Source organism: Somniosus microcephalus, chromosome 7 (assembly GCF_052327205.1).
Source record: "Somniosus microcephalus isolate GS21.2 chromosome 7, FLI_Smic_1.0, whole genome shotgun sequence".
Classification (NCBI taxonomy): Eukaryota; Metazoa; Chordata; class Chondrichthyes; order Squaliformes; family Somniosidae; genus Somniosus; species Somniosus microcephalus.
In genome coordinates this window covers 148,636,161-148,648,527 of record NC_140993.1, presented here as the reverse complement: position 1 = coordinate 148,648,527, position 12,367 = coordinate 148,636,161, and the positions used below count along the sequence as shown (strand labels likewise).

Sequence of the window (12,367 nt, the reverse complement as noted above, 5' to 3'; positions counted from 1 at the left end):
CAGATATCACCGTGCCCGGGCGCTAGTTGCTTTGTGCCCCACTTAGCGCCCTCTTAAGGTGCTAGCGGGTGGTGCTACCAACTGAATTTTTCCCCCTTTATGTTAGCACGCCAAGGCTGCTTTTAATTAAATGCTTGGTCAGTCAATCATAATCACATCAGTCTTCCAGTATCCCAGCAATGGGTACAGAAGTGTGGAAGTGTTTCAGTCCTTGCTTTTACACCCCAGCAAAACTCTACATATGGCAGGTTAGCTGCTTTTTGGTCCTTATAGTAAAATATCAGAGCCAATTTTTCTGTCTTTGCTTTGCCCCGAGGAACATCTAGGGCTAGATTTTCAGTATAGACAGTTTTGGGGCGCTAAGCTTAGCGCCCGCCCGAAGTTATCGCCCGCCCCAAAGTAGCGCCCCGTTGCCGGAAATTCAGTGGCTTCGCCCTAAGAGGTTGGTGGAGCGCTAAAAGAGGCGTTCCACTAGTATCTTTAGGCGCTAAGCCGGCGGTGGAGAGCGCAACACCCGAGCTCGGGCGCAGCGCACGGCAGACACTCTGGTGCCAGTGAGCTCTTAAAGGGGAAGGGTGCATGTATTTTTTTCAAATGCAAAGTCTGGGGGGAAACGGGAACAGGAGGAGGAGGAGGAGGAGGAGGAGGAGGAGGAGGAGATTGGTGCCCGGAAACATAAATAGACCGTTCAGAACAACACACAGCTTACTTCCACACAACACATTCAGAGTGCCTTTTGTACGAGTGCCCTTTAATTTGCGCTCCCCAGGGTGTGTTGCGTTCCATTTTACAAACGCTCTGGACGCCAGCCGCACAATGGGGCGGTCCGACTGAAGTTTGGATTCGAAGCGGCCAAAGGGCGTTGCACGAGGATGTGACGTCATTTTCTGCGCGCGCATCCGGGCGGCCGCTAAACTTTGCGCCGGCGCTAACGGGCAACTTAATTTGGGGCGGGGCGCAAACTGCGCTGCGCCCAGGCGCTACACGCATAGCGCCCGAAAATCACTTCTCTTAAGGCGCTAACTGCTGGCGCAAGCAACTCAAAATCTAGCCCCTATTTCCTTGGGGAAAAGGTCATGAAAAAGGGATAGAGACGTGTTTCACCAGATCCCTACCCAACTGTATGTTGCCCTGGGATTTCAGGGCAGAGCTAGGCCCATTGCAGGCATTCAAATGAGGTGGAAGGGGCCATTCCCAGTCTTCAACCTCATTTTCCTATGATAACATTAACTGGGTTCCCAGTGAAACATAATCATATGGTCTGGCCTTGGACTCCTGCCAATTGGAGAGTCTGGTGGGGGGGTGAGGGTCTCAGGGGCAAGCATAAGACAGGAAGATAAGTTTCTGTTTGATTTTTGAGAACCTACTCCCCCCCCCCCCCCCTGCCCCTACCCCAACCAGTAGAGCAGGAGCCAAAAAACCCAATATTGGAGGTTTGATTGGAGGCTTTGAGGCCCAGGACACAAAATACCAGCATTCCTGGGCCTGAACAGAAGAGCACACTTCAGGTGCGATACTCCTGTCCAATACTTAGGCGAGGGCTGGAAAATTGGCCACCATAGTCTTTAGTTTAAAATATAGGTGTAAAGAAAGAATTTGCATTTATAAAGCACCTTGTCACATTCCAAAGCGCTACAAATCCCAAAGTATTACTTTTGAAGTGTAGTCACTGTTATTATGTAGGCAAACATACCAGCCCATTTGTGCACAGAAAGATCTCACAAATTAGATGAATGAGCAGTTAATCAGTTTTGGTGATGCTGCTTCAGGGAGGAATGTTGGCCAGGCCACCAGGAGAACTCCCTGCTCTTCAAATAGCAGCATGCGATTTTTACAGCCACCTGAACAAAAAGGCTGTGGCTGGATTTAATGTCTCGTGCTAAAGACGGCCTATCTGGTAATGCAGCACTCCATCAACTGTGAACAGAGTGTCAGTCAGTCTGGATTATGTGCTCAAGTCCTGGAGTGAGGCTTCAACCCACAATCTTCTAGCTCAATAATGAGCTAATAAATACAGAAAACAGTTGTGGTCTTTTTTTTATTTGAACAGTACTCTATCTGGCCTTTCGAATGTCAGATTATTTTTTCAAGCATAAGGAGAGCTTATGGAATATATGACATACATAGTAAAAAAAAGTCCATTTACACTGGAATTAAATTGAATAAATTAACTAATAAAACATTGCTATAGTTTCAGATTGGATTAACATTAGTAAAAGAATTAAGTAATTTATTTTTCATAAATATATAAAGCTATCTCTCTCAGGGGCACTCCAGAGAACTCTATTTTCTGCTCAGCACACACCCATTTAAACTGGTGTTGCTGGCCTCCACAGTAGTCAGACAGAGTGATACGCATGATAGTGTATCTCTGCCAACTGTCCCCACACTATGAACTGTCAGGAAAATGCAGGTCAAACTGCAGGGAGTGGAAATGTACAGCTGCAGCTTCCTGAGCTGGCTCATGTTAAACAAATCCTAGGCCTGGTGCAGGCTTCGAAACACTCCTCCATTTCAGGATCCTCTTTACACTTTTTAATGATTTTTTTGTAGAACGTAAAGAAGTTTCATCATACTGTACATACGAACAGCAGGAGAATGGGTATATTCCTGACACTACTGCTAACAACTCCCTCTTGGTACATTAGCTCCTATGAATGTCATATAGAACAAATAAAAAAACTATTATGCACATTTAACATAAAGGTGTTAGGAATAGAAATTACTGTTGGCAAGGTAATTATACGAGTACTTACTGTGTTTATGCAAAGTCCTCTTTCCATTAATTTAATGTATGTGTGATGAAATATTCCATTCACCACTGCCTGTGACTGAGATCAGTTTCAGTGTCATTTCCCTTCCCCCAGACCTCATTGTATTGTGTACTGGAATGTGCTGTATTGTATACTGGAATGTGCTGGAATGTGCTGTGTGTAGGGCTCCGCCCATACCTGGCCCCGTTTGTAAGCTAGCTTCAGTCTGGCCTCAGTCTCCAGAAGGAAGACATCTCTCTCTCTTACGTGTTACTTTCTAAGTTAATAAAAGCCTTGTTTTTGTTCTGCTAACTTCGAGTCTCGGAATTATTGAGGCACATCAATTTTATTAACTTATTTTTCAACACTATGGATCAACTCCTGAAACCCGAACGTTTGGATTTGGATCAACATGCTCCGGACGCATCAGCACGCTTCGGACACTGGTTTGAGTGTATGGAATTCTTCCTGGACAATTCCGCAGCCGTCAAAGATGCTACGGACGCTGCGAGGATGAGACTCGGAATTCTGCGGAATTGGGTAAGCCACCGGGTTTACCCCCTCATCCAAGACGCCGAGACGTACCTGGCCGCCTGCGACATCTTAAAGGCGCATTACCAGCAGCCTACGAATGAGGTGTATGCTAGGCACCTGCTCGCTACCCGCGCACGACGACCTGGGGAATCGGTGGAGGAGTTCCTAAGCACCCTGAAAATGCTTGGCAAAGACTGCAAGTGCCGAGATGTAAAAGCCGCAGTGTACACTGACGAGCTTGTTCGCGATGCCTTCATCACAGGCCTCAGCTCCACTTACATCCGGCAAAGACTGCTGGGAAAAACGGGGTTGGACCTGAAACAGGCTGCGGACACCGCGCGATCCCTGGATGTGGCCCAGAGAAACTCGGACGCCTACTCTTCAGCCCGCGCCGTCCACGCCGCCACGTGTGCACCGAGGGCGCCGCCATCTTGGAAGGCATCTTCCCCGCCCGACAGCCCGACACCGGCTGGGCCCCGCTCTCCCCCCAGAAGCCCTACGACAGCCGCGACGCGTCAGGGACCCAACTGCTACTTCTGCGGGCAGCCAAAGCACACCAGAAACCTGTGCCCGGCGAAAGGCACCATCTGCTTTAAGTGCGGTAAGAAGGGGCACTTCGGAAAGGTGTGCAGAGGGAACCCCGCCAGAAAACCAACCGCCGGAAAACCCGCCACCGCCGCGTGTGCGCCGTGGGAGCGGCCATCTTGGACGCCATCTTGCCCGACCTCGTGGGGTCCGCCATCTTGTGAGCAGACAGCGTGGACGCCATCTTGTATCGATCAGGGCCCTACAGTGGCATCGGTCACAGTGGACCAGACCAGGCCGCACCCGCTATCCAGATCAATGGTGGACATCGAGGTAAACGGGTGCCGGGTTAAATGCTTAATTGACAGTGGAAGCACGGAGAGCTTTATCCACCCAGAACTGGCACAACAACTCTCCCTAAAGGTGGTCCCTACTCAGGGTACCATCTCTATGGCTGATAAAACCCAGACATCGACCATTCTGGGTTACTGCACGGTACAATTGTGCGTTAACGGAACTGTATATGATAATTTTAAAGTATTAATCATGAAGAACCTATGTGCGAGCGTGATCTTGGGCCTGGATTTCCAGTGCAACCACCAAAGCATCACGCTCAAGTACGGTGGGTCCCAGCCGCCCCTCACAGTGTGCGGTCTGGCTACCCTGAAGGTAAAGCCACCTTAGCTATTCGCGAACCTTACCCCTAACTGCCGGCCAATAGCGACCAAAAGCAGGAGGTACAGCTGGGAGGACAGGCAGTTTATCGCGACCGAGGTAGACAGGCTCCTGAAAGAGCGCATTATTGAACGCAGCAACAGCCCGTGGCGCGCCCAAGTGGTAGTGGTAAGGGGTAGCGAGAAGAAACGGATGGTGATCGACTATAGTCAAACGATCAACAGGTACACCCTACTAGACACCTACCCGCTACCCCGCATATCAGAAATGGTGAACCAAATCGCCCAATACCGGGTGTTCTCCACCATCGACCTCAAGTCAGCGTACCACCAGCTCCCTATCAGACCAGAGGACCGCCCGTACACCGCCTTCGAGGCGAACGGACGCCTCTACCAATTCCTCAGAGTCCCCTTTGGGGTGACGAATGGGGTCTCAGTCTTCCAGAGGGAGATGGACCGCATGGTCGATGACCACCACTTACAGGCAACCTTCCCCTACCTCGACAACGTCACCATCTGCGGTCACAACCAGCAGGATCACGACTCGAACCTCGAGAGGTTCCTGAAAACCGCACAAAAACTCAACCTCACCTACAACGAGGACAAGTGCATTTACAACACCACGCGCCTCTGCATACTAGGCAGCGTGGTGGAGAATGGGGAAATCGGGCCAGACCCCGACCGATTGCGCCCCCTACGGGAGCTGCCCCTGCCCAACACTCCCAAAGCCCTGAAAAGGTGCCTGGGGTTATTTTCTTATTATTCCCAATGGGTCCCCAACTACTCCGACAAAGCCCGCCCCCTCTTGAAAGCATCCTCTTTCCTGCTCTCTGCTGAGGCCCACGCCGCCTTCAAAAGCATTAAGCAGGATATTGAGCGGGCCACGCCACAGGCAGTGGACGAGAACACTCCATTTCAAGTGGAAAGTGATGCGTCTGACTTCGCCTTGGCGGCCACCCTCAACCAGGCGGGGCGGCCCGTAGCTTTCTTCTCGAAGACCCTCCAAGGGCCCGAGATCAGACACTCCTCCGTGGAAAAGGAGGCCCAAGCCATCGTGGAGGCAGTGCGCCACTGGCGCCACTACCTAGCCGGCAAACGCTTCACCCTACTTACCGACCAGCGGTCGGTAGCGTTTATGTTCAATAATAAACAGAGGGGGAAGATTAAAAATGATAAGATTCTTAGGTGGCGGATCGAGCTCTCCACCTTCGAGTACGACATCATTTACCAGCCAGGGGCCCTTAACGAATCCCCTGACGCCCTCTCACGAGGGATGTGTGCCAGCGCCACCGGGGATCGGCTACAGACCCTCCACAACGACCTCTGCCACCCAGGGGTCACGCGGCTGTTCCACTTCATAAAGTCCCGTAACTTACCCTACTCGATTGAGGAAGTTCGGTCCCTGACCAGGAACTGCCGCACTTGCGCTGAGTGCAAGCCTCGGTTCTACCGCCCAGATAGAGCTCACTTAATCAAAGCTACACGGCCCTTTGAGCGGCTCAGCTTAGATTTCAAGGGCCCCCTCCCATCCGTCGACCGCAATGTTTACTTCCTGAACATTGTGGATGAATACTCCCGGTTCCCATTCACCTTCCCCTGCCCAGACATGACCAGCGCCACGGTCATTAAATGCCTCAACAGCCTGTTCTGCCTGTTCGGTATGCCGAGCTACATCCATACGGATAGGGGGGCATCCTTCATGAGTGAAGAGCTACGCCAGTACATGCTGTCCAAGGGGATCGCCACGAGCCGTACCACCAGCTACAACCCCCGGGGTAACGGCCAAGTGGAGCGAGAGAACGGGACAGTATGGAAAGCAGTCACTCTAGCTCTAAGGACCAAGGGCCTCCCTATCTCCCGCTGGCAGGAAGTCCTCTCGGATGTGCTCCATTCGATACGGTCGCTATTGTGTACGGCCACTAATACCACGCCTCATGAACGAATGTTTGTCTTTCCCCGGAAATCCACCTCAGGCGTATCCATGCCGTCATGGCTCTCCACCCCAGGTCCGGTACTCGTGCGAAGGCATGTGAGGGGCCACAAGACGGACCCTCTCGTGGAGCCAGTACACCTACTCCACGCCAACCCCCAATACGCATATTTCCGGCACGCCGACGGAAGGGAGGACACCGTGTCCATAAAAGACGTCGCCCCAGCCGGCATCGACAACAACCACGGCAATAGCGGCAACGACAATCACAGCAACTCTTACCCACCCACTACTCTTTCATCACCCCCAGAAGAACACCGACCAACGGCACCCCCACCAACTACCCCTCCAACAACCCTGGCGGCACCCCCGGCAGAGACCCAGGAGGCTACCGGGGACACCCAGCCGACACCCGCGGCACCGCAACAGCCACGTCGGTCGCAGAGGACTATCAAACCCCCGAACAGACTAAATCTATAGAAGGGGTGAATGTGATGAAATATTCCATTCACCACTGCCTGTGACTGAGATCGGTTTCAGTGTCATTTCCCTTCCCCCAGACCTCATTGTATTGTGTACTGGAATGTGCTGTATTGTATACTGGAATGTGCTGGAATGTGCTGTGTGTAGGGCTCCGCCCATACCTGGCCCCATTTGTAAGCTAGCTTCAGTCTGGCCTCAGTCTCCAGAAGGAAGACATCTCTCTCTCTTACGTGTTACTTTCTAAGTTAATAAAAGCCTCGTTTTTGTTCTGCTAACTTCGAGTCTCGGAATTATTGAGGCACATCAGTATGCTTTAACCCATTTATTTTAAATGGTTTAACATCTCCAGTAAGCATTCATTTGATAACGTCGCCAACATTAAAGATTATATGATAAGGAAGAGATCAGTGTATTAATCCTACAAGCATCATAGACAAGTTTACCTATCTGGACACTCTAGGGCTATCGAGGCTACTAAGTACTCGACTCTATACTGTGACCCTGTCAATTTTTTGCTTTTTGTTTGGCTGGAAAACTGACCTTTGGAGACAGATTTTGACAAAACAAATAGGGCTAGATTTTCAGTTGCTTGCGCCAGCAGTTAGCGCCTTAAGAGAAGTGATTTTCGGGCGCTATGCGTGTAGCGCCCGGGCGCAGCGCAGTTTGCGCCCCGCCCCAAATTAAGTTGCCCGTTAGCGCCGGCGCAAAGTTTAGCGGCCGCCCGGATGCGCGCGCAGAAAATGACGTCACATCCTCGTGCAACGCCCTTTGGCCGCCTCGAATCCAAACTTCAGTCGGACCGCCCCATTGTGCGGCTGGCGTCCAGAGCGTTTGTAAAATGGAACGCAACACATCCTGGGGAGCGCAAATTAAAGGGCACTCCTCCTGCACTATAAAAGGCAGTCTGCATGTGTTGTGTGGAAGGATCCAGTGTGTTGTTGTGAACGGTGTATTTACCACCACCACCACCACCACCACCACCACCACCACCCACCACCACCACCACCACCACCACCTCTTTTCCCCCCCCCCCCCAGACTCTGCCTTTGAAAAAAACACATTCCCCTTTAAGAGCTCACTGGCACCAGAGTGTCCGCCGTGCGCTGCGCCCGAGCTCGGGCGCTGTGCTCTGCACCGCCGGCTTAGCGCCTAAAGATAGTAGTGGAACGCCTCTTTTAGCGCTCCACCAACCTCTTAGGGCGAAGCCACTGAATTTCCGGCAACGGGGCGCTACTTTGGGGCGGGCGCTAACTTCGGGCGGGCGCTAAGGTTAGCGCCCCAAAACTGTCTATACTGAAAATCTAGCCCATAGTACCTTTTTTGCAAAGTTACACTCACTTTCAAAATGGATAGTGGGAGCAGGAAGGCAGAAAAGAAAAGTTAGAATAGGTGCAATAGGATATATTAGTTACATAACAGTAAAATTAAATTAAAAAGGACAAAGAGGGAAGGAGAGAGAGAATATGACAAAAAGAATATGTCAAGCATTGGAAATTTTTATGTAAAATCATGTAGGTGCTTAAAGTATTTGTGTGGGGTTAATATTACAGTAATAATGCTTTTCCTGATATCTACATAGATTATTACTGCAATATTTGGTGTCAGGTGTGTGAGCTGAAACAAAGCTGATGGGCCCAGGGGTATAAGAGTTTCTCTGGCCCTGCTTGAGGTCTAATGGCTGAAATAGGTTTAGTATAAAACCAATGGGAAAGGTGAAGCTTGCTGTCGGCTGCACTAAAAAGCTATTTAAAAAACTAGTGGGGGTAAAATTTCTCAAAGACTCCATCGGTTTCTTATCACAGTTACAGTGGAAGACCAGTAGAACCCCCCCAGAAAATAGCGGAGAACCAGCTGTGCCAGTTCTCCTCCATTTACGGAGGTTTACGACTTGCTGTGTAAGGGGCACAACCTATAACCCACTCCTTGCAAGGCAAATGTGATTAGGGAGAAGAGCCAGGGGCAGGGAATCTCCACTGCGAGAGTTCCCATTCCATTGGCTTGGTTGGGATTTGGCATCTTTAGAGGCCAGTATGCACTGTGAGTTGAGTCATGCTAGCCTCCAGCTGAGCAAAAGTGGGCCCCACTGGTGGGCTCCAGGCCAAAGAAATGACCTTGATTCTCTCCCACCCAAGAAAATGGAAAAGAAAATAGATCGGCCCCCTTACACAGGGGGCTGAGGAGGAGGTGGCTAGGGTCGGCTGAAAGCCTGGACAATCCCCGCTCCTTAATGGTGGGTGGCAGTGGAGTTTCCGTCCGTATGGGGTAGACGAGCACCGGAGATTCACCTCTCACTTGTGCTTCTCACTGACCCTGTAACTCTGGCACAGTCAGCACTGGGGGGCACTGACAGGTACAATCCCAATGTAAATGCTGGGATCACGCCCTGAGGAATTTTGGGGCCTGTGTTAGGGATGCAGTGCCCAGCATTAAGGTAAGGTGAAATACAGTATATTTTATCAACCCACATGATTATTAATGGAGATTTGCTAATAAAAACAACAACTTGCATTTATATAGTGCCTTTAGCGTAGTAAAATGTCCCCATGCACCTCACAGGAGCATTATCAAACAAAATTTGACACTGAGCTACATAAGGGGGGGGATATTAGGGCAGATGAGTTAGGTTTTAAGGGGCATCGTAAAGGAGGAAAAAGAGGTAGAGAGGCGGAGAGGTTTAGGGAGGGAATTCCAGAACTTAGGGCCTCAGCAGCTGAAGGCACAGCCGCCAATGATGGAGCGATTAAAATCAGGGATGCGCAAGAGGCCAGAATTGGAGGAGTGCAGATATCTCGGAGGTTGTAGGGCTGGAGGAGGTTACAGAGATAGGGAGGGGCAAGGCCATGGAGGGATTTGGAAACAAGGATGAGAATTTTAAAATAGAGACGTTGCTTAACCTGGAGGCAATTCAGGTCAGCGAGCACAGGGGTGAAGGGTGAACGGGACTTAGTGCGAATTAGGATATGGGCAGCAGAGTTTTAGATGAGCTTAAGTTTATGGAGAGTGGAAGATGGGAGGCTGGCCAGGAGTGCGTTGAAATAGTCAAGTCTAGAGGTAACAAAGGCATGGATCCCTAACACAGGCTCAAATCTCCCAACCCCACTACTCATCAATTCCAATTCCATGAAAAAGCTTCTTTGAACCGTGTTCACAAGAGAGCTATTTTTCCATAGAATTCCTTAGAAAAATTTAAGTAAGAAAGAAAATCTTGCACAGAACTTAGGGTAACACCCAACCCTGCTCCAGCCTTTGCTGGGATAAATGTTCCCCAATATCCGTTGTCTGATCTCGGAGACCATTCTCTCCTTTACATCAGCAGGAGAAATCTCACATTGTGATCACAGCTCTACAAATTAGTTAATTTAGTGCTTTCTCATTCGAGTGATTTATACACTGTCCCTACAGTCGTTAACTTACCTGAAACATGTCATTCGCACACTTCCGGCACAGGTTATGCTGACATGGGAGAATAACAACTGGTTTGGAAAACATTTCTAAACAGATCGGGCAAATCAGCTGCTTTTCCAAGTTGTCCATGGTTTGCCGGTCATTGCACAAAAGGTTGTAGTCCATGGAAGTCATGTCAGAAAGTTTCCGAGTTCAGGGCTAACTCGTAAAGTTACTTTCAGAAATTAAACCGCTCCAGCTTCTCCTTTTCCTTTCTTCCTGACTAGGACTGAGGTTGTGACCTAATTGATTAGAACACTTCTTGATGTTTCTGCATGGGTAACATTACCTTGAATCGGGTTGGTGGGTTTGATGTTGTTTTTAGCAGCAGTACGTCAGGCGTTGCTATGTTTGCTGTGCATCGCTATGTCCTTATATGAAACTGACACTGAATGAGACTGACTGCCAGAGCTGCTGTCTATCTTCTCTCTGTCTCCCCAAACTTACACCTGTCAGCACTCACATCCAAAACAGCTGCTTCTCTGGACACTGACATTCAGAAAGAAATGTTCTTTAACCCAAATTGAACCAAACAACGTCAAAAAGAACTTCCCGTAATAACTTTTGCCAAATTCACAGCCCCCAAGACAGCAGTGAACTAATATGCAAATTGTGTTTTATTAAAATATCTTGGTATCATGACAGTGAGTGCTAACAACCTTGACAGTTCTGCACAGGCTCACTCAAACCTAGAGCCAAGCCAAAAGTTTTAAATAGCCGAGAGATACTATACGTAGTAAGTATTTATCATACTGATTCAGCAGACTATAGTATCACTTTTGGTTTAAATGTAAAAATATGAAATGTCTCCTAATAATAATATTTAAATACTTTACGCATATTGCTTTGCAAAAAAATGAAAAATGAATAAATATTTAAATTTTAAAGTGTTTTAAAGGTATATTCGAACTATGATGAATCATTTTGTGAAAATTCAAATCATAAGTAAGTTTTTTGAGATGTGGCTGCTGATTTGAAGTTGCTTTTGCATGTGCTGTACAGGGTACACATCATTGACTGGCATGCAAAATATCCCTTCTAAGACATTAGCCCTGATTTTGCGAGAACCCTCCAATGTTACCCATGTGTCACTGTGAACAATAAGTCCACTTTTCTGACACCATCACAACTTTCTTTTTTATGCCATGCTGCACCCTTTAAGGGCTACTGCCTTGCTGGATTTAGTACCCAAATGTATTACAAGCCCTGGTCTTGGGCAAGTTTTTCCTGTGTCTGCAGTCTATTTAAATTAGAGGGAGTGACTGCCATCACAAAATTCAGCACAGGTGAATTCCTGCCCACAGTGCTGGTGGCAGAGGTGAGCCCAGGCCATGAGCCAACACAACCTCATTTTGCCTGATTCACAATTTTTTTCCTATGCCAATACATTTTGATTGCAAAGCAAGTATAAACCACTTAACAAAGACTACAGGTATAAATTTGTCTTGGGTAATAGTGCAAAACGGATGATAGTGACTCGCCATCCCGTTTTGCACTCCGTCCGATTTTCCTGTCCATTGAAGCTACCGCCTTAAACAAATTTATGCCCCTACTTGTTTTGTTCTCAAATCAATCAAATTAAGTTGAAGGACTGGGTAATGTGTTCAAATGACCTGGGGTCTACATCTAGATGGAGTTCAGGAAACCATCTTATTAATTTGTTAAATTTGATCCAACAATTGAATTATTTTGTCTTCCATGTATCCCAGTTTTCAAATTGAAAAGGGGGTATATCCCAGGCACCGTGTTCCCAGCTCATCAGCTCTTCTGGGTTCATCCAGATAAAGACAAATTGCTAAAGAGTGCATGAGTTTGTTATGTTCATAAATAAATAGACGTTTTTATTATGAACAGCTAGCTTGTGCTAGTCATTTATTCAGCCATGTTGACTTGTATACAGTAGCCATGTTGACTCTCTCCACCAGTGCCACGTGTTAAACCAGACAACCCCTATAGATGTAGCCCACTACTAAAACATACAGCTACACCTAGTGTACCATTCTAGAATGACATGTTACTGCATA

At 48.5% G+C, this 12,367-nt stretch overlaps 1 protein-coding gene across 8 annotated transcripts in view; it reads right to left on the bottom strand.

Annotated features, from left to right (window-relative positions):
* trim55a (tripartite motif containing 55a) overlaps positions 1 to 10,622 on the bottom strand; it is a 176,301-nt gene extending 165,679 nt beyond the window's left edge. For 3 of the 8 annotated variants that reach the window (XR_015079012.1, XM_085993064.1, XM_085993063.1), the window contains exon 1: positions 10,314 to 10,622. Coding sequence is in view for 7 of the 8 variants with exons in the window: in XM_085993064.1 (XP_085849190.1) it covers positions 10,314 to 10,478 (165 nt within the window). In the remaining variant the exon portion in view is untranslated. The remainder of the gene's footprint in view (positions 1 to 10,313) is intronic. The other 5 variants (XM_085993061.1, XM_085993062.1, XM_085993066.1 and 2 more) reach the window with 4 other exon arrangements.
* Between the last annotated feature and the right edge of the window lie 1,745 nt (positions 10,623 to 12,367).